The sequence below is a fragment of the Geotrypetes seraphini genome, chromosome 19 (genome assembly GCF_902459505.1).
Source record: "Geotrypetes seraphini chromosome 19, aGeoSer1.1, whole genome shotgun sequence".
Lineage (NCBI taxonomy): Eukaryota > Metazoa > Chordata > Amphibia > Gymnophiona > Dermophiidae > Geotrypetes > Geotrypetes seraphini.
Window position 1 is genome coordinate 7007730 of NC_047102.1, and position 20683 is coordinate 7028412.

The 20683-nt window shown below is 43.6% G+C and overlaps 1 protein-coding gene across 1 annotated transcript in view; it reads left to right on the plus strand.

Annotated features, from left to right (window-relative positions):
• Positions 1 to 19761, plus strand: part of LOC117352110 (catalase-like) — a 40936-nt gene extending 21175 nt beyond the window's left edge. Inside the window, exons 7-13 of the mRNA XM_033928242.1 lie at positions 3703 to 3894; positions 8236 to 8388; positions 8990 to 9128; positions 11538 to 11668; positions 13903 to 14010; positions 15371 to 15457; positions 17792 to 19761. Coding sequence (XP_033784133.1) covers positions 3703 to 3894; positions 8236 to 8388; positions 8990 to 9128; positions 11538 to 11668; positions 13903 to 14010; positions 15371 to 15457; positions 17792 to 17839 — 858 coding nt within the window. The 3' untranslated portion in view covers positions 17840 to 19761. The remainder of the gene's footprint in view (positions 1 to 3702; positions 3895 to 8235; positions 8389 to 8989; positions 9129 to 11537; positions 11669 to 13902; positions 14011 to 15370; positions 15458 to 17791) is intronic.
• Positions 19762 to 20683: the final 922 nt, after the last annotated feature.

The window sequence follows — 20683 nt, forward strand, 5'->3', positions numbered from 1 at the left end:
GGGCTTAGAGCTCTTTAATTCATGGTTTGCTCTCTTCAGAAAACTTGTTTGTTGCTCTGTGGGTAGATATTTCTGCCACGACTCTTCTGCTAACTCTCCCCTCCCTCCTTCCCTGCCCCCCTCCCTGACCTCGATATGCCTCCAAACTCTCTGACTTCGCCTACCTTGCCAAGCCACTATATGGCCTCTCATAATCAATCTCTGTTTTATCTAAATGTCCTGTCTTTGTTACGCCTTTATATTATTATATGCCTTATCATTGCCATGTATGTAACATCGCTGTAAATGTACAGTCTCTTCTTTTGTTAACCGTATTGAACTTCCATGATATTGCGGTATACAAGAATAAAGTTATTATTATTATTATTATTAATAAAGATGGGCTTGGTCCAGATCTGTCAGACTTTTGCTGCTTTCGTGGGCTTGGAAGTCCCCCAGTTATGTAATCTAATCTAATAAGTAGTTTCAAGTTTAGTTAAAATTTGATTAAATCGCATATCAAAATTCTAAGCGATATACAAAGTCTTATAAAATAAGGGAAAGCGTACAATATGACAAAGAGACCGAAAAAAAAAAAAAGAAAAATAATCTAAACCATGAACAAAAATAAACAGACATACTGGAACATAAGGGAAAGAGGGAAGAACTACATTTGTTATAGGACAGAAGAACATTGATGGTGAGAACGAGGAGGAGGAAAATTTCCTGCTATAAAAATTTCCAAACCTGAATTAGGAGGGGGCTTAGAGAATCTGTATTTAAACATTATAAATTAAAAGCATAAATTCAGAGCGGATTACAACAAAAAGAACCCTACATTAAGCAAGCAGCAAAACTAGACAGCCACATCTCCAATTTACTGATTGTAGCACCAAACTACAGAACCTTCAGGTGGGGAAACCCCCCCCCCCCCAGGCTGTTCAAGAAAAACCTTAAGCCAAACTCCTGATTTAACCAATAACCTCACTCTATCACCAGATTCTAAATGTTCCAACCAATAGCTTCCCTGTAATCTTCTGGAGTATATGCCAGTCTACATTTGTTTCTTATAGGCGTTTGTTTGATATCTTTTGTGCGGTTTGCTTCATACCTTTAACACCATGGACCCCTGAGGAAGGCGTGTTGTCCGAAACACGGACTGAGTGGTGGTGGAGAGTAAAACTGTGACTGAGTTCAAAGAAGCGTGGGATGAACACAGAAGATTTAGAATCAGAAAATAATATTAAAGATTGAACTAAGGCCAGTTACTGGGCAGACTTGTACGGTCTGTGTCTGTGTATGGCCGTTTGGTGGAGGATGGGCTGGGGAGGGCTTCAATGGCTGGGAGGGTGTAGATGGGCTGGAGTAAGTCTTAACAGAGATTTTGGCAGTTGGAACTCAAGCACAGTACCGGGTAAAGCTTTGGATTCTCGCCCAGAAATAGCTAAGAAGAAAAAAAAAAAAAAAAAATTTTAAATTGAATCAGGTTGGGCAGACTGGATGGACCATTCGGGTCTTTATCTGCCGTCATCTACTATGTTACTATGTTACTATGAGTCGGGTCCCTTGGTTGGTAATAAGGTATATTTTACTGCACTTTTATTGATTTAATAAGCAACGCCTGTATCTTGTACATCATCTGCAGTTTGTTCGTTGTCTTTTGCTTGCTTCACTGCAGATTACGTTAGATTCTCCTTTTTTGTATCTTCTGGATATGACCAGAATCTCTTCCTTTTCGTGATCCGCCTAGAACCACAAAGTATTGGTGGAATAAAACAAACTAATGTAATGCAATTAAGGGGAGCACGTATACTTAAAAATGATTGCACACAGAGTTAAAATATCAAGAATAACATTTATCGAAAAAGTAGGGCCTCCTTGTTACGAAGGTGCGCTAGGGTTTTAACGCGCAGAATAGCCCGCGCTAGACCTTAACGCCAGCATTGAGCTGGCGTTAGTTCTAGAAGCGTAGCACACGGTAATTTCCTGTGCGCGCTAAAAAGCGCTAGCGTACCTTCGTAAAAGGAGCCCTAGATCTTTAAAACGTTATGAAAAATAATATACAAATTCAGGCTTCTTATTTCTAAAGGAAGGCTGTTTCACGTCTGATAAGAAAACAATCGTACCAGTTGACTTTTCCTAATTATTCTATAAACAGTTGGAAACTGAAATTTAAAGCTACAGAAACGGATTTGCCCTTTACATTACGAAGGCGACAATTTCCAGTCACATGAGCCTTTGCCATGACAATCAATAAAGCAAACTTTAGAAAAAGTGGGCATTTACTTACAAGAACTATTCAGTCATGGCCATTTATATGTAGCTTTTTCTAGAGTTAGAAGTTTTTCAGACATTCTGATGACAGTTGTAGACGGCCCTCAACAAGGAAAACTATTACCTAACTCAAACAGAATCTTCACAAGGAATATTGTCTATAAGAACATTTTATAGATATACAACATTAAAAAAAAAAAAAAGGTTAAATTATCTTAATATTAACAATCTTATTTTAATATTAAAAATAATAATAAAACCCTTAACTACACATGCTCAGTTTTACACTGCATATCTGCACATGCACAATATAATATAACCACCAAACAGAGAAGCATCTGTTACACCCTTGAGTTACTTGCGGTTTCTTATGTTGTCTGGGAAGTATGACTGTTATGTTCAGTTGATGGACGTTTTAGATAATTGAGGCTTTGGTGTACATGTTTGTATGCATAGTTAGTTGGGGAGTGAAGAGCATTTTTTAAATAAAATAATAACATTTACATTGTTTCAGGAGATATGGATATCAAAAAAATAAGATATTTTCCAGACACTTTGGATTTTAAAATTAAACCTATATGCCCCAGTAGAACACAGATCTGCTGAAAAAATGGAACAGAAAATTCTTTGTTAAGTCCACAGCATGCAACAACAAATATAAAAACTTAAAAAAAAAAATTAAACCTTACAAAGATTATTAAAGATCTCAAGGAAAGTTTTTACTAAAATTTTTTAAAAGGTTAAGTCTGCACATCCATTCTAGCACCCGTTAATCTAACGGGCTTAAACACTAGTAATAATAATAATAAAGCTTTATTTATATCCCGTCATACCTTTTCAGTGTGTAGTAACAAAATTAGCTGGAATACATAAAAGAGACGTTAATTGTTTTGGTACATTACCAAACCCCCACGGCAAGCCCCAAAAGTTTTTTTTTTTATTTATTTTATTTTATTTTTATTTTTAATTTATTTATTAGGATTTGATATACCGCCTATCAAGGTTATCTAAGCGGTTTTTACAATCAGGTACTCAAGCATTTTCCCTCTCTGTCCCAGTGGGCTCATAATCTATCTAACGCACCTGGGGCTATGGAGGACTGAGTGACTTGCCCAGGGTCACAAGGAGCCTCGTCAATGGAAGCGTTAGCGACTAGCGCGGCAGGCGGTTGAACGCACGGTATTCCGCGCGTTAACCGCCTACCGCACCTTGATAAAAGGAGCCCTTAGTTCTATATACACATATAAAAATAATTTAAATGAATTTTTTTGAACAATTGAATCTAAAACCAGTGAATTTCATATTTTGTGATAATTTAAACCCTGGTCAGTGGAGGTTTTTGGAAGAAGTGGGGGTTGGTGCTTTCCAAAATCAGGCGTCATTTTGCTATATGGAATGTGCTGCCGTACGAGTCAGTTTGATAACTAAATCTCTTTGATATCCCTTTAGACCGATCAAGGGATAAAAAATCTCCCAGTTGATAAAGCAGAGAAATTGGCATCTACTGACCCTGACTACGGAATCCGCGACCTCTACGAAGCCATTGCCACTGGAAACTTCCCATCTTGGACGTTCTACATCCAGGTCATGACCTTTGAGCAAGCTGAGAAATTCCCCTTTAACCCATTTGACTTAACCAAAGTAAGTAAACGTTTGAATTGCGGTTCCTGTGTATTTAAGCACAGTGTCGGATTCCGCATGCCTTTTCTAAGTTCAGTAAAAACCAGGCTCAGAAACTTTTTCTATTGATGCATAACGCTTTTGGTTTATGGTATAAATATCCCACTACCCAAATAATAGATGTAATCACCGTGATGTTACTTGATTCAACAAGCAGCAGAAACCATTCTGGAGGAATTAGCGCGGACTAAACGCTAACGCGTTTGCACACACCTTAGTAAAAGAGGGCTTTAGTGTACGCCAGTATCTCTCAAACTTTTTTTTAGCTCTGGCACACTAAATGGAGCAAATGTTTTTCGAGGCACATTATAACTGAAATTATAAAATTGCAAATCCAACAAAAAATTAAATTTGAGAGTTATTTATTTGAAGTTTTTTAAGCAATGTACGAGTAGGTAATTGTAACACCGGTGAAACTAAAGTAGATAGAATAGAATTGCTAAGCAATGCGAATAATGAGATTGTTTTTGAGTGCAAATTAACTTAAAACGCGACTCAATAGTCAACAAGCAAACGCGCATTTCATCATCCACCATCCGCGGTAGTTCTCTTTTTTTTTTTAAAAAAAATTTCTGTCAGAGCTGCAAATCCAAGTTCGCAAAGACAAGAAGATCCGAACGGTAACGAAGCCTTGATTGCTTTGTGGCTCAAGTTCAGATAACTACTGCATAAAAAATAAAATTACTTGCCAATAGTTTTTAAGGACCAATCACGTCAAAGAATGATGCTTGTCTGGGCGGTTGTCTCCTTATGCACACACACGATCATAACATTGACAGACTTTTGCGTACACGACGTACATGTCATCTATTCTAGGGAATTTTTAAAAAATAAAGTTAAATTCTGGAATCGCTCGTGGCACACCCAGAATCTCTTCGGGGCATACCACTATGCTGTGGCACAAAGTTTGAGAGACCCTGGTGGATGTCATTGCCTGGATGTTATATTTTTGATAGTTCGAAAGTGCATATTTTGAGTTCTTTTCAAGAATCATTTACAGGTTCTTATGTACATCCTTCTCACCATATCCTAGTCTTTAAGACTCTGTCTGGATCAGGGGTGGGCAATTCCGGTCCTCGAGAGCCACAGGCAGGTCAGGTTTTCGGGATATCCACAATGAATATGTATGAGGTGGATTTGCAAACACTTCCTCCTTGAGATGCAAATCTATCTCGCGCATATTTATTGTGGAGATCCTGAAAATCTGACCTGCAGGTGGCTCTCGAGGACTGGAATTGCCTACCCCTGAGTCAGAAAACACTTTCCTTCAGATTCTACAAAGGTTGCCCAAATTTTGGGTGCTGATCCCGGATCGGTGCCCCAAATAATTAGTTGATTTAATATTTGGGGCTAACAAGTCATTTGGATCTCTACGAGAGAGAAAGGGGTAGTAGATAGCAAGGATAGGCAGACCAGATGGGCCATATGGCCTTTATGAGGGAAATTGTATAACCTAAGTTAATTCGGAAACACCTTTTGAAATGGCGATTGACATTAAATTTAAAGCACCTATCAGAGCCTAAACAAAAGGCACCGGAATCGCGCCTAACACATAGAAACATAGAAAATGATGGCAGAAAAGGGCCACAGCCCATCCAGTCTGCACACACCAAAGACCCACCCCCATCTACCTCCATGAAGAGATCCGACATGCCAATCCCATCTTTTCTTAAAATCTGGCACACTACTGGCCTCAATTACCTGTTGTGGAAGATTATTCCAGCGATCAACCACCCTTTCGGTGAAGAAATATTTTCTGGTATCGCCATGAAATTTCCCACCCCTGATTTTCCACGGATGCCCTCTTATCGCCGTGGGCCTTTAAGAAAAAAGAGATCTTCTTCCACCTCGACAGTCCGTGACATATTTGAACATCTCGATCATTTCTCCCCTCACCACTATAGGCATGGCTAACGCCAGAAGTGGCGTTAGGGCTCCATAAAGCGCCCATGTAGGTGCGATCCATGGCAAAGATAGGTGCTGAAAATGTTGGCCATGAAAACCACGGCCTAAGTTTCTGGCGCCTATCTTTCCTGGAGGTGCGATTCTCTAAACGATGCCGTGGCATGATTGACACACGATCGGCGCTCTTTAGAGAATCCGGGCCTATCTGCCTTCATTTTTCTTGATGTGTATACCCTATGCATTTAACTTTACTTTACTTTGGGATTGAGTTGGATTTATTCTTTTGGTATACCATCATTGACATCAGTATCAAGTGTTGTACAATAAAAGATTAGAACAGTACAAATGATAGCATGTTTACAAAAAATAAAGAAATGTACTTAGCAGTAAAAGTAAAAATACAAACCTGGTTTCCATACGTAGTAACCGATAATGTCCTGCAGTCAGCAGTTAATCCATGTATTTTGTAATATAGGGTTACCAGATTTTCGGGAACGAAAATCTGGACCCGTGGCCCCGCCCCCAGGCCCTCCCACTTCAGTCAGGACCTGCCCCATTCTGCCACCAGCCCCGCCCCTCAACATGTTCTCTTGTCAGGAGGGCATCAGCGCATGGATGTCGCACACCTGCATGCATTCGCGTGACGTCACCGTGTTGCATCCTGACACCGCTGCTGGATGGTAGCTTCTGAAAACCCGGACAAAGCGCCGGGTTTTGAAAAGCCGTCCGGACCCCTGGATATGTCCTCGAAAAGGAGGGCATGTCTGGTATTCAGACTACTATGAAGGTATTGGGTGTAACACTAGATCAGTGCCTAACCATGAAAGACCAAATGGACTCCTTGATCAGAAAGGGTTATCTCACTCTCTGGAAACTTTGATCCATTAGAGCAGGGGGGTGTCCAATCTGCGGCCCGAGGGCCGCATGTGGCCCAGTGAAGTATTTTGTGTGGCCCCGGTCGAAGGTAATGCAGTGTTTTCCTCTGCTGCCCCCGGGTGTTTACCGTCTTGCCGGCTCCCTCCTCTGTCTCGCTGCAGCGTTTGCACGTTTGTGGAGCCCCAGAAGCATTTTTTTCGACCAATGCGGCCCAGGGAAGCCAAAAGGTTGGACACCCTTGCATTAGAGCATATTTTGATATGTCAGCATTTAGAATTTTGGTACAATCCCTTATACTGAGTCAACTTGATTACTGTAAAGAAAATTGTTATCATCCCATTCCTACTGTATTTTCCCTTTTACGTTACACCTTTTCTATAATAATTGTAGTTCTTCCCCACTGCCCTATTGTTTGAGTATGTCCGTACATTTTACCAGTGTTTTTATTTAAATTTGTCATTATTTAGTATCCCAAAGTTTTATGTGTTTTTATGTAATTTTATATTGTAAACCGCTGAGAAACCTGAATAAGCGATTTAAAAAATCTTTTAATAAACTTGAAACTCGAAACTATTTAGCAATTTCCCAAAAGAATAGGCGACGATTACAACTTATACAAAAAGCAGCGGTCAAACTGATTTTCGGACTGAGGGGGTTTGACCACGTGACACCTTACTACCGACAGCTGCATCGGCTACCGATGGAGGCACGCGTAAAGTTTAAGTTCGCCTGTTTCTGCTTTAAAGCACTATATGGTCTAGTCCCCAAATATATAACTGACCTTTTTTCCTTCTCAGCCAACAGACATAAGAGAAGCTCACACTTGAACTTCGTTTCCCCCCCCCCAGTTAGAGGATGTAAACTCAAAAGACACCACCAATACCTTCTCTCACATCAAGCAGCATTATGGGGCAAAGATCTAGAACAATTGCTTACGCCGTCCACTTATGGGGAATTTAGGGAACACCTAAAAACATATCTGTTCCTGAAGTATCTAGACAGCTGACCCGTTCAATTCTTTCTCTTCAATAACGGTTCCCTTGAACTGTTAACCACTATCTTTCACCTCTGTTAAGTTCATTCAATTTGTACCATCTTTTAATCTTTGTAAACCGCATAGAACTTCACGGTCCTGTGGTATATTAAAAAACTGTTGTTATTATTAATTATTGAACCTCTGCATTCAACAAATATAGGTTTTAATCACACCATGTTGGCTATTTAAATTTTTATGGACCAGTCGGAGCAGTAAATGCTCAAGCTCAATTTCTCATCTGTCCCAAAACATTTTATATAGAACTTTTAAAGTGCTTAATCTGTGCCTATCTATAAAATGAAAGAAGGATAAATCACTTATCAACATTTCAGGAAGATCAGAGCTAGGACTGTTACATTGCAGACCTATCTTTATGATAAATTCTGGGCGTGGTGTTTATTGACAGTTTGTAACTCACCGAATAGTTGTGGAGGGATATAGGAAAAGTGTTGTTGCTCTGATATTATATGAATCTTGTGTTCCAGATCTGGCCTCATAAGGATTATCCTCTCATCCCTGTGGGTAAACTGGTTTTAAACAGAAACCCGGCCAATTACTTTGCAGAGGTGGAGCAACTGGCCTTTGATCCAAGCAACATGCCACCAGGCATCGAACCAAGCCCTGACAAGATGCTGCAGGTAAGTCAGAGAGGGAGATTTCCTGGGGTCAGATCCTCTAAATCTCCCACATTTGCTAAGACCCTTCAAATCTAAGCATGATCCAATGTCAACAGTTGCCTCTGCTGAAGGGATAAGCAGTTACTGTGGGTGGGGGGTGGGGGGGGAGGGAGGGGGCCCAAGGGGTCAAGTCATCAGGGTCAGACTAAAGCATTCCTAGCTTTACCTCCAGGTAACTAGCAGTTTGTATTTCGGGATTCCTTTAGAAAAGTAGGGCACGCAGTGCCCCAAAACTAGGACTGGCTCAAACTATTATACTTTTTCACTCAGAGAACAGTTAAGCTCTGGAACGCGTTGCCAGAGGATATGGTTTGAGCGGTTTATATAGCTGGCTTTAAGAAAGGTTTGGACAAGTTCCTGGAGGAAAAGTCCATAAACTGCTGTTGAAACAGACATGGAAGAAGCCACTGCTTGCCCTGGATCGGTGGCATGGAATGCTGCTACTATTTGGATTATGGCCAAGTACTTGTGTCTTGGATCGACCTCCGTGAAGACGGGACACTGGGCTAGATGGACCATTGGTCTGATCCAGTAAGGCTATTCTTATGTTCTTATGTTCTAGGGTCGTCTTTTCTCCTATCCAGATACTCACAGACACCGCCTAGGGCCCAATTATCTACAGATCCCAGTAAACTGCCCTTACAAGGCTCGGGTGGCCAACTATCAGAGGGATGGACCCATGTGCATATCTGACAACCAAGGTGAGGCTCAGTGTTCCATAGGGTGCAAACGGCGGCGCCATATCTTAATCCTAATCTTAATCTTAATTTGGCTTTGTGTGAAAGGCCTTCCATCCGTATTTCAGTCATTCCATGAAGGCTCCTAGTCAAGGGTTTATCAGTGAAGTAAATGTAACCCAGATCTCTTAGAATGGTGGTGAAGCTCATGTTGAGAAGAGAATAACATAACTGCTCTAATTGCATGATGTACCTTGCAAAAATGGAGGAACTCTTCAAAAGACCTTTCTCTCACTCTCCCCAATATTTTGAAAATTGATTGTGAGGGTTATCAAGGGTAAAATAGGTGAATATATCTCCTGCTCCAAGCTGTAGAGAGAAATACAGTCTTTGGGGCCCTTTTACTAAGGGGTCCTTTTATTAAGGTGCGCTAACCCATCTAGCGCGCACTGAAGATTAGGAATATAACGGATGTCTTAGCATTTAGTGTGCATTAATATTTGGTGTACCTTAATAAAAGGACCCCTAACTTATTGTGTGGATGAATGGGCCATTTGGCCTTTATCTGCCATCTTGTTTCTATAACCATAAAGCTCTATGACCTCAGAATGCAGCTGTAAAGAGCCTTAGCCTATAGGAAGAGATAGATGCAAATGTTAAGAGCCTTAGCCAATAGGGAAAGGAGGAGATAGTGGATGCTTCAGATGGGCCATTTGGCCTTTATTTGCCATCTTGTTTCTATAACCATAATGCTCTATGACCTCACAATGCAGGTGTAAAGAGCCTTAGCCAATAGGGAGAGGAGGAGATTGTGGATGCTGCAGATGGGCCAACTGGATGGGCCATTTGGCCTTTATCTGCCATCATATATTTATGTTTCTAAAATTCCTCCTGAACCCGCATCTAGAAGTGAGGTCAGAGGAACAGCTGGCGCAAGTGCTCACGCCAAAAACATTACAGAGAGACAGGGGAAGGGAAGCAGCGTGCGAGTGACAGGAGGGGGCAGGGAAGGAGTGTGTGGAGGGACGCCATCCCCCCCCCCCAGGTTCCTCTCACCCTTGCCACTGAGCACACATGGAAATGTTTAATTGGACAGGTTTGTTTTTTTTAGCAGGGTACTGAGGGCTTCTCAAGTGTTTGTTGGTTTTCCAGATGGGGCAAATGTGTTCATTTATCTAGAGTTCAACTCCAGCAGGTTAAGTACACTTGGCTGACTGACTGGGTGCCAAAGAACTTTAGGTCACTGCAGCGTTCACCTTGCAGATCGAAGCCCACGGTTGGGAGCGTATATCCCCATGCTAGCCTGTGCACTTTTGTGGGCTTCTCTTTTCTGCTTCTAGCTAGCTTTGCTCAAGAGAAAACGCCCAAGCCCCTCACCCCTCCTCCCAAAACGAACTGAGGACGTTTCACCATTTTGTGCACAGGTTTCTCTGGCATAACAAGAAAACTGTCACCAGCACACAGGATGTGGTGTCAACATTTGTCAAAGGGTAACCCCCCCACCCCCTCCGCAGAATGCATCAATTAAATCATATGCTGAAATTCTTCTCCTGAACCATGGTTCAGCTGCCAGAGGGGAGCTTTTAGCACAATAATATTATATTTACCTAAGTGGTTTACTCAAGTATTTCTCCCTATCTGTCCCGGTGGGCTCACAATCTGACCAGTGGTGTAGCGAGGGTGAGTGGCACCCCCTCCCCCACCCTTGTCTCCCGTCTTTTGTAACCAGAGCAGAGATTGTGATGTCATAATGCCCAAGAGCCAACCTCATCAGTGATGTCACAATGGCTTGACTGTCCTATACTTGGCTCACATAAGAATCAGAGTATGAATGGGCCCAGCCACTGACCCTCAAGTCTTGGGGGCGGGTGTAGGGGGTCCGTATTTACCAGATGGAAAATCTGGTAACCCTACCCTCAGTTAGAATACACATTTTTGTGGATATCTGTTGTTTTCTCTCCTGTACTATACCTTATTGTAGTTCACCCTTAGTCCTTTTGTGCCATGTTAGTCCGTTCTGTCTTTGTATCTGATAATATGTATTTTTGTTGTGTACCCCCTGATTTAAAATGTTTTGTATAATTGCTTAGTACTACGATAGGCGACATATCAAATAACAAACTTGAAAATGTTTGTTGTTTACCTGCAATCACATCACTTTCTTTTCCAGAGATAAATAAAAAAAAGATTTGACATCGATAGGTGAACATTTCTTAAGAAAGAACTGAATCTTTCACGGGGTGTCCTAATTTTCTCATAGGACTGCAAACTCGGATTTAGATTTCACATTGAAAATGCCCCTCCACGTAAAGCAATTCATGTTTCAGAATCCACCACCCATTTATTTCGCTTTTACTCTTCACGCCCCCTTCCCCCCCCCCTTCCCAGTGGTTTTGAAAACTACCGCTTAAGTTCTGTTTCATCTCATTTTAGGGTGTGCCCCAAATTATTATCCAAACAGCTTTGATTCTCCCGAGGTTGTGCCCCACTGTAAAGAACGTCACTTTGAGACACACGGAGACGTGAATCGCTATTCCATCGATGAAGAGGATAACGTGACTCAGGTAAAAAGCAGAGGCAAAAAATAAGATATCCTTTGTTAACCTCTTGGGTCCTCGAAGTGTGTGACCTCGGTGAATATTATACTCGAAGCAAAAAGCTTCGCCAAATTTAGGGCAGCAGATAAAGACCTGCCCAATAGTCACACGCATTATAAATTCACGATTGAAATGTCTTTTTTTTTTTTTTTTACTTTGCTATTTCTGGGACATAGACCAAAAAAGGCTGCCTGGTACTGTCCTTAGGTTTCAACTGCTGGAGTTGCTGTCAAAGCTCACTCCAGCCAATCCAGTCCAGCCAATCCAGTCCATCTTGTCATTTATGGGATACAGACCCAGTGGTGTAGTGATGGGGGAGGTGCTCTAAGCAGATGTGCTCCTCTGTGGATTTACAGCTGTTAATAGATTATCCGATTAACTAGGGCTGTGCTTCATTGATTTTATTCTGGTTGTAAAGAGCCCATCTGGTCACTGCTCTGCAGCTGCATTCCTGCCCGCCTGGGAGACTGTGAAACTTTGCAAATGTAGAACGGATTTGAACTCTCCAACCTCGGTGTCACCAGGCAAGACCAGGGGCAGTGGCGTAGTAAGGAAGGTGGGGGTCCGCCCCGGGCGTGGTCTTGGTAGGGGCGCCGGCACCAGTCCTCTTCACACACCCCTGCTCCTCCTCGGCCCCCACTGCCGCGCCAGGCTGTGCCCGTTCCCTTCCCTCGTACCTCTTTAATTATTCCCTGCACGAGCAGCGTTGCGAATGCGCTGCCCATGTCGGCTCTCTCTGATGTCACTTCCGGGCCCCATGCCTAGTAAGTGACATCAGAGGGATAGCCGACAGGACTCGGGCAGCGAGTTCATAATGTTTCTTGCGCCTGAAAAAAATTAAAAAGGCATGGAGGAAGGGAAAAGGGGCGCTCACGTGGCGGGGAGGGGGGGGTCAGGAAGGAGCGCAGAGAGAGTGGAGAAGAGGGCGGGGGAAGGGGCGCCTCTTGACCTTGCTACACCACTAACCAGGGGCCTAATGCACAAGACAGAGCTGCAGAAAACCTGTCCACGTGCTCTGTAGAAAACAAGCAACCGTGGTTTTCATTTAAACTTTTCAGCAGTAAGATAAAGGTGGTGGCCCACTATACTCTAGAGCAGGGATCTCAAAGTCCCTCCTTGAGGGCCGCAATGTAGTCAGGTTTTCAGGATTTCCCCAATGACTATGCATTGAAAGCAGTGCATGCACATAGATCTCATGCATATTCATTGGGGAAATCCTGAAAACCCGACTGGATTGCGGCCTTCAAGGAGGACTTTGAGACCCCTGATCTAGAGCTAAACCCAGTGTTCAGGACGCACCTAACCAGTTAGCGTTTCACAATATCCACACTGAATACGCATACCATAGTAACATAGTAACATATACTATGTTACTATGGTATGCGTATTCAGTGTGTCATTGGTGAGGCCCCACTTGGAGTATTGTGTTCAGTTTTGGAGACTGTATCTGGCGAAAGACGTAAGAAGACTTGAGGCGGTCCAGAGGAGGGCGACGAAAATGATAGGAGGCTTGCGCCAGAAGACGTATGAGGAGAGACTGGAAGCCCTGAATATGTATACCCTAGAGGAAAGGAGAGACAGGGGAGATATGATTCAGACGTTCAAATACTTAAAGGGTATTAACGTAGAACAAAATCTTTTCCAGAGAAAGGAAAATGGTAAAACCAGAGGACATAATTTGAGGTTGAGGGGTGGTAGATTCAGGGGCAATGTTAGGAAATTCTACTTTACGGAGAGGGTGGTGGATGCCTGGAATGCGCTCCCGAGAGAGGTGGTGGAGAGTAAAACTGTGACTGAGTTCAAAGAAGCGTGGGATGAACACAGAAGATTTAGAATCAGAAAATAATATTAAAGATTGAACTAGGCCAGTTACTGGGCAGACTTGTACGGTCTGTGTCTGTGCATGGCCGTTTGGAGGAGGATGGGCAGGGGAGGACTTCAATGGCTGGGAGGGTGTAGATGGGCTGGAGTAAGTCTTAACAGAGATTTCGGCAGTTGAAACCCAAGCACAGTACCGGGTAAAGCTTTGGATTCTCGCCCAGAAATAGCTAAGAAGAAAAAAAAAAAAAAATAATAATTTAAATTGAATCAGGTTGGGCAGACTGGATGGACCATTCGGGTCTTTATCTGCCGTCATCTACTATGTTACTATGTTACCGGGAAGCCTTATTCGGTTTCATCTCCATTTTTTGAATCTTTAGGTCCACAACTTTTATAACAAAGTGCTGAATAAGGAACAACGCCAGAGGCTTTGTGAAAACATTGCCGGCAGCCTGAAGGATGCTCAGCTCTTCATCCAGAAGAGAGCAGTAAGTGATAATTTTCTGCCATCTGCCGTTTGACTTTGGTATTACAATGCAGTTCTTTTGGATGTGTATGTGGTGGGGGGTTTAGGGTTAGGGTTGAAGCGGCAATGCAGTTCTTTTGGATGTGTATGCTGGTGGGGGGGGGGGGGGGTCGGGGCGGGGGAGCTTTAACACTGGCCAACACTTGTTTTGGTGCTTCAAATGTTAGACCTGTGTCTGGGTACATTTGACCTGCTGATTCCAAAAACGGCGCCAGTTTTCTCCTATCAGCTCTAGCTTTTGAGATACAGAACCTGTGCCATATACCACTCTTCACTCTGATCGCTCCATTAAAAAGGCAGGATATTTTAATGTAGTGTTTAAATTAATATCTTTTAAGCTTGAAGGAAACATATTAAAAATTAAATGAAAAGTGTACAACATGGAAGTCTACCTATTTCATACCAAAAGCACAAGTTTGTGATACAAACTTTCCAGTCATTCGACACACAAGAAGCTCCTTTAGTAAGACTTCCGAGAGTGGGATCTGCCAGGACAATCCCGCATAAGATTCCAACAACAGTCTGCCATCATGTGTGCATCCCATCTTCCTTGGTGTCTGGCTTCCATTGTTTTTAGGTCTTGGTGAAATCTTTCACCTTGCTCTTCGCTTAAGTCACCAAGGCTCTCTGGAAAGCGATCTAAGCGACTTCAACACTCATGTTACAGCCAAGGCTGTTGAAATGAAAGAGCAAATCCTCTACTAATTGTGTGTAGTTGTCGGCCTTCTTGTTGCCAAGAAACTTTTTCACAACAAGAACAAATGAAGACCAGGCACATGATTCAATTTCATTCATTGATGCTATGAGTTGTCTGATCTATGGACCATCGAAATTTCCTGCCTTCAGTTTTTCCATGTTAAGTCAAGTAACATATGCACTATGTATTCAATGCACGAACCGTCTTTATTCAAAGCCTTTACAAATTGTTTCATCAGGCCCAGCTTTATATGTAGTGGTGTCAATATGATTCTATCTCATGCTACCAAAGGTTCATCGATTCCTCCAACCACCATGTATTCCCTCAGAGGCCAATTGTTTTTTGCCCAATGTTCATGTTTGGCTCTACTATCCCAAAGGCAAATTCAACCATATCTAAGAAACTAGAGCTGATGCGGTCTATCCAATGCAATTTTCTGAATCAGAGCCTCAAATAATCCCAGGGACAGGTCATAAACCACAAGGCATCAAGAAAAGTTTTTATTTTGTTGGCCTGTGTAATGTTTAGTGAGAAAAAAGGAGAGTGAAATGGAATTGTACAATAGAAATAGGACATCCTAGGTCAGTGATCTTTAAAAAAAAAAAAAAAATTATTTCTGGTTTAGGTGAAATTGTTCACCGCTATTGACTGCGATGCTGGTACTCGAATTCAGACTCAGTTGGATAAGTTGAACGCTGAAACTCCGAAAAAGGTAAATGAACGACCGTGTTTGCTGGTGCTTCTCCTTGGACTTTGACTGCATTCATGTTCTTAAGACGTTGCTGTAACCTTAATTGATAGGCAGTGCCGTAGCGAGGAAGGTTGGCGCCCAGGGCAGGGGTACCTAGCGTCGCCGCACCATGCACCCCCCCTCCGCTCTTTCCAGCTGCTTGAGGGCCCCACCACCCCCTGCATAACTCTTGAAATGTTCACTGGCATGAGCAGCGTCTTCCACCTGCAGCTCGTGCCAGTTTTGGCTCTCTTGTGAGATCACATCCTGGTCCCAGTACCAGGACGTGATGTCAGAAGGGAGCAGAGGCTGGTATGAGCAGCAAGCGGAAACTTGAAACTACCAGAACCCTCATCCACGGCCTCATCACCTTGCGCTACTGCAACTTGCTGCGCTCAGATCTTCCGCTCTACCATCTTTCTCCCCTTCAATCCGTCCAGATTTCAGCTGCCCGACTCATACTCACGTTACCCCTCTCCTAAAGTCGCTTCACTGGCTCCCCATCCGTTTCCAAATACAATTCAAACTCCTCTTACAGACCTACAAATGTACTTACTCAGCTGCCCCTCACTATCTCTCTTCACTTATCTCCTCCTTTGTACCTCCCCCCCCCCTCCGGTAAGCTCCGCTCAGCTGGCGATTTCCTCCTATCTGTGCCCTTCTCCTCCACTGCCAACTCTGTCCCTTCTACCTTGCTGCGCTGTATCCTTGGAACAAGCTGCCTGAACCCCTGACCTACAATGCAATCACTCAGCTGCCCCTCACTCTCTCTCTTCACTTATCTCCCACTATGACCCCCCCCCCTCCGCTCAGCTAGTAAGTCCCTCCTTTCTGTGCCCTTCTCTTCAGCTGCCAACTCCAGACTCCGTCCCTTCTGCCTTGCTGTGCCGCATGCATGGAACAAGCTGCCCGAATCCCTAAGGCGGGCTCCGTCTCTGGCAGTGTTCAAGGCCCAGTTAAAAGCCCACCTCTTTGAGAGGACTTTTGACTCCTCTCACTTTGGGTTCTGCAACCCCCAACCCTCTATGACATGTCTGTCCAAGTTAGATTGTAAGCTCTTCCGAGCAGGGACCATCTATAAATGTCAGCCCACCTCTTCGAAAGTGCTTTCAACTTCTAACCCCTCTCACCTTGATTTCTGCATCCCCAACCCTATATGTCATGTCTGTCCAAGTTAGACTGTAAGCTCTTCCGAGCAGGCGCTGTGTATGCCTTTCACCGCTATACAAGTCATAAGCAGTAGTAGTAGCAGCACAGAATCTGAATATTAAATGCTGTCCGGTAACTGGGTCCCCACTCCTGAGTATTTAGATTCAATTTAACTGCAGTGGCTGCCATTTAAAAAATTTGCTGCCATAGTTAACTATAAAAAAATTTCTTATATGCCTATAACTAGGCAGTTTTACAAAAGAACCATCATATAAAAATAAGAGACATAGAACACATGCTATACAAACAATAAATACAGCAGTTTTAAAAAAAAATTTAATACCATTCTATGTGGATTACAAATTATTCAGGTACTCAAGCATTATTCTCTAACTGTCCCGGTGGGCTCCCACTCTATCTAATGTACCTGGGACAATGGGGATTAAGTGACTTGCCCAGGGTCAAAAGGAGCAGTGCGGGATTTGAACCCACAACCTCAGGGTGCCGAGGCTGTAGCTCTAACCACTGCACACACACCCCCCCCCCCTCCACAGTTCCTTCATATCAACCATCATTTACGGCACTCGACAACGTATCAGTAGAGAAACATTCATAACCCAGGAGAGACATTTATTGAAATGCTCCTACAAATGATGTCGTTTTTAGACTTCTGAAACTCTACAAGAGCTCTTAGCGATCCAGTCAACTTATTCCACAGCGTTACTCCCATCAAGCCCGCACAGGTGTGTGATCGTGTTTTTGAGCTTTGTCAGAGTTACACGAGTGGTTTGTTGATTGAGCCTCTAAAGTCTTCATTTTTTTTTTGGGGGGGGGGGTTTCGGGCACATTTATTTTAAGTGTTTCAAGTTTCAAGTTTATTAGGTTTTTATATGCCGCCTATCAAGGTTATCTAAGCGGTTTTTACAATCAGGTACTCAAGCATTTCCCCTATCTGTCCCGGTGGGCTCACAATCTATTGTGACTTGCCCAGGGTCACAAGGAGTAGTGCGGGATTTGAACCCACGACCCCAGGGTACTGAAGTTGTAGCTTCAACCACCGCGCCACACACTCCTCCATATTGTATTGTATTGTTTCTATCGCGGTAGACTTTGTTACATCCCACAGTGGGACTTGAATACATCTGATATTCTCTTTCCTTTTCAAAGGATGTGTTTCGAACGTTTACCCCGCGTGACTGTTTCCAGACCAAGTAGAAGAAAACACACCATCGGAGCCTTTGCCTTAAGGTGACCCTGGCCAGAGAAGTCAGTAGTCATCATTGCCTGCAGAAATTGACCACTATTGAAGTTGTATTGTAGACCAGAACCTATGTATTTCATAATGTGTATTTCTCATTGTGCTAATGTATTTTATGGTAGATGTGACTCCCACCCACCCTATTTTCTCTTTATCTTTTCTAGCTTATTTGTGGAGCGCTGAGTTAATTCTTATGGCTTGACTCAGTTAGACTAAAATGGTCCTTGTCAGTGGCATAATATGGGGAATACGGGGGTGGGGGTGGTTCGCCCTGGGCGAGGTCTTGGTAGGAGAACTGGCACCCATTCGCTCCCCGCTCCTTCCCATCCACCCCCCCCCCCCCGCCACGTGCGTGCGTCCCTTCCCTCCCACCTCTATAATTTTTCCCTGCGCGAGCAGCATTATGAACTCGCCGCCGGCGTCGGCATCGCCTCTCTCTGAGGTCACTTCCGGGCCCCGCATCTAGGAAGTGACGTCGGAGGGATAGCCGACACGACACGGGCAGCAAGTTCGCGAGGTTGCTCACCCCTGGAAAATTTTTTAAAAAGGCATGGGGGACGGGAACGTGGGCGCTTGCGCGGCAGGGAGGGCTTGGAAGGAGCGGGGGAGGGGCGCCACCAGCCCAGGCGCCATTCACCCTCGCTACGCCACTCGGCCTTGTCTATAGCTACGCCTGTTAACCCACATAAAGACTGCAAAGCCGCGGTAAACGCCCCGAAGCCCGTTCAATTCTTACGGGCTATGGTGCATTTACTGAGGCAGCATCGCTACCATGGCTTTGTAAAAAGGGCCCTAATTCTTTTTTTTTTTTTTCTAATTTTCCTCCAATGTATATTTGTATTTTCTGTTTCTCTCAGCTGGCAGAGAAGCTGCATCTGACCGAGTGCAATATAAACATTTAATGCTGGCAATAGTACCCTTGCAATTTCAGCTTCAGAATATTTACTTGTAGCTTGCCTTTTAAAACAACAACAAAAACATTATTGAGCAAAAAAATGTTTTGCCTGATAATTCAGTCCATAACGGTCAGTGGTTTTAAAGCCGCTGACCACTACAACCAAAGCCTAACTGGATATTTGGGGCGAGGGCCACATCTGGGCAATGGCATTGGCTTCCTGGGTCAACCTCCGACCCGGACTGTATGTGGGCGTCGACCCTTGCAAAGCTAAGTGGGCAAAGACAGAACTGCCTTTCTGCAGTTCTTTCTGCCCTCTTAACCCTTCAGGTGCCAACACAACTGCCGGCTCATCTCCCAACTCCACCCACGGACCCCCATCAGCGCTGACTGCATAGTGCGGCGAGGTCAGAGGACGCTCAGCGGCTCTGTGGGGTTAAGTGCCTCTGGATATCCAGGGATGGCCCACTGGGTGGGGGTTTAAGTGAGCAGGAGTAACCTGCCAGCTGAAACAGTTTTGTTATATCGAACTCGTTATTACTACACATTGAGAACACGAATCTGTCCAGCTTGAAATTTAAACGTGGTTTTCTTTAGGCTTCGAAGAAAAGGAAACGTATTTCATTAGCTGATAGGCGCTTTTTCTGTTATAACTGCTTTGAGCCTGTGTTACAAAGAATTCTAAATCTGAATTTATTATGAAGTGAGTCTCGCATAAAACCCTCATTGTGGAGGCTGGTGATCACATCGTTATGTATTATATTGTAGTTATATCATTGAGCCCCTCCCCCTTTTACAAGACCACACAAGAGGATTTTAGCACTGGCCAGCATGCTGAAAGCTCTGTGCTGCTTCGACGCTCATAGGAACTCTATGACCTTTGGAGCAGCGTGGAGCATTTAGCGTAACGGCTGGCGCAACCTCTTGCGCAGTTATGTGAAAGGGGGGGTAAGTGGGGTTTTTTTTTTCATTTACCCCCCTTTACAAAACTGCAAACATTCTAGAGCTGAGATTGTGATGTCATAATGCCTCATTCCACCAATGCCTAAGCTCCGTCCTCATCTCCACAAGACTCAAACACTTTCAAATCATAAGTGTTCGAGGCTTGTACAGTTAAAGCAGAGCTTACAGGAATGGGGCAGGGATAGTGACAAAACTCGCAGGGACGGGACAGAGAAATCGAGTTCCTGCGGGGACGGGAAAAATTTGTCCCCATGTCATTCTCTAATCTGGTGTCCTGTGAGGAAAGAGTTGGTGATCTCAGTTTGTTAAAAGTGCCGTCGCAATTGACAGCTTTAGCAGTGAAAGCTGGGCCTGAACAGGCTCGGAGAGCGAGTCACTCTCTTGTCCCCTAGAGGTGATCTCTGTACCGGCGTGAATGGGGAATTTTGCACTGAGGCTGCCTAGGTAATACTGCAGTACCTGCTCTCTAAACAAATGAAGGACTTTCCTCTACCACTTTTCATAATCTTTAAATTCACTGAAGAGAAAACAAAGCAGAGTAGGCCGCAGGCATGGCAGGTTGGGATACATCTTAAAAGGAGTGCAGAAAAGAGACTGTGGTATTGAGCGGTCAAGATCATGTTGGTCCCTTCTTCAGCTCTACGTTGGTTCCGTAAAAGTTGCAGAAATTCTACCTGTATGAATTTTCAGGAAATGGGAAAAGTTGAAGGAAATAAAGAGACTAATTAAACAACTCCATTGGCCTGCTTGTGTGGGTTTTTAAAATCAAATACAACACACAAAGAAAGGGAATTGTAAGTACACAACAAACCAAATATCACCCAGTAGGCGTTTGAAGAACTGGGACATATATTTCTTTATTCCAGAAGAAAGAGACCCGACCCTGTTTTTGTTTCGGCTCTTAGCCTGCTTCAGGGGTCTTTTGAGCAATCATACGATTTTT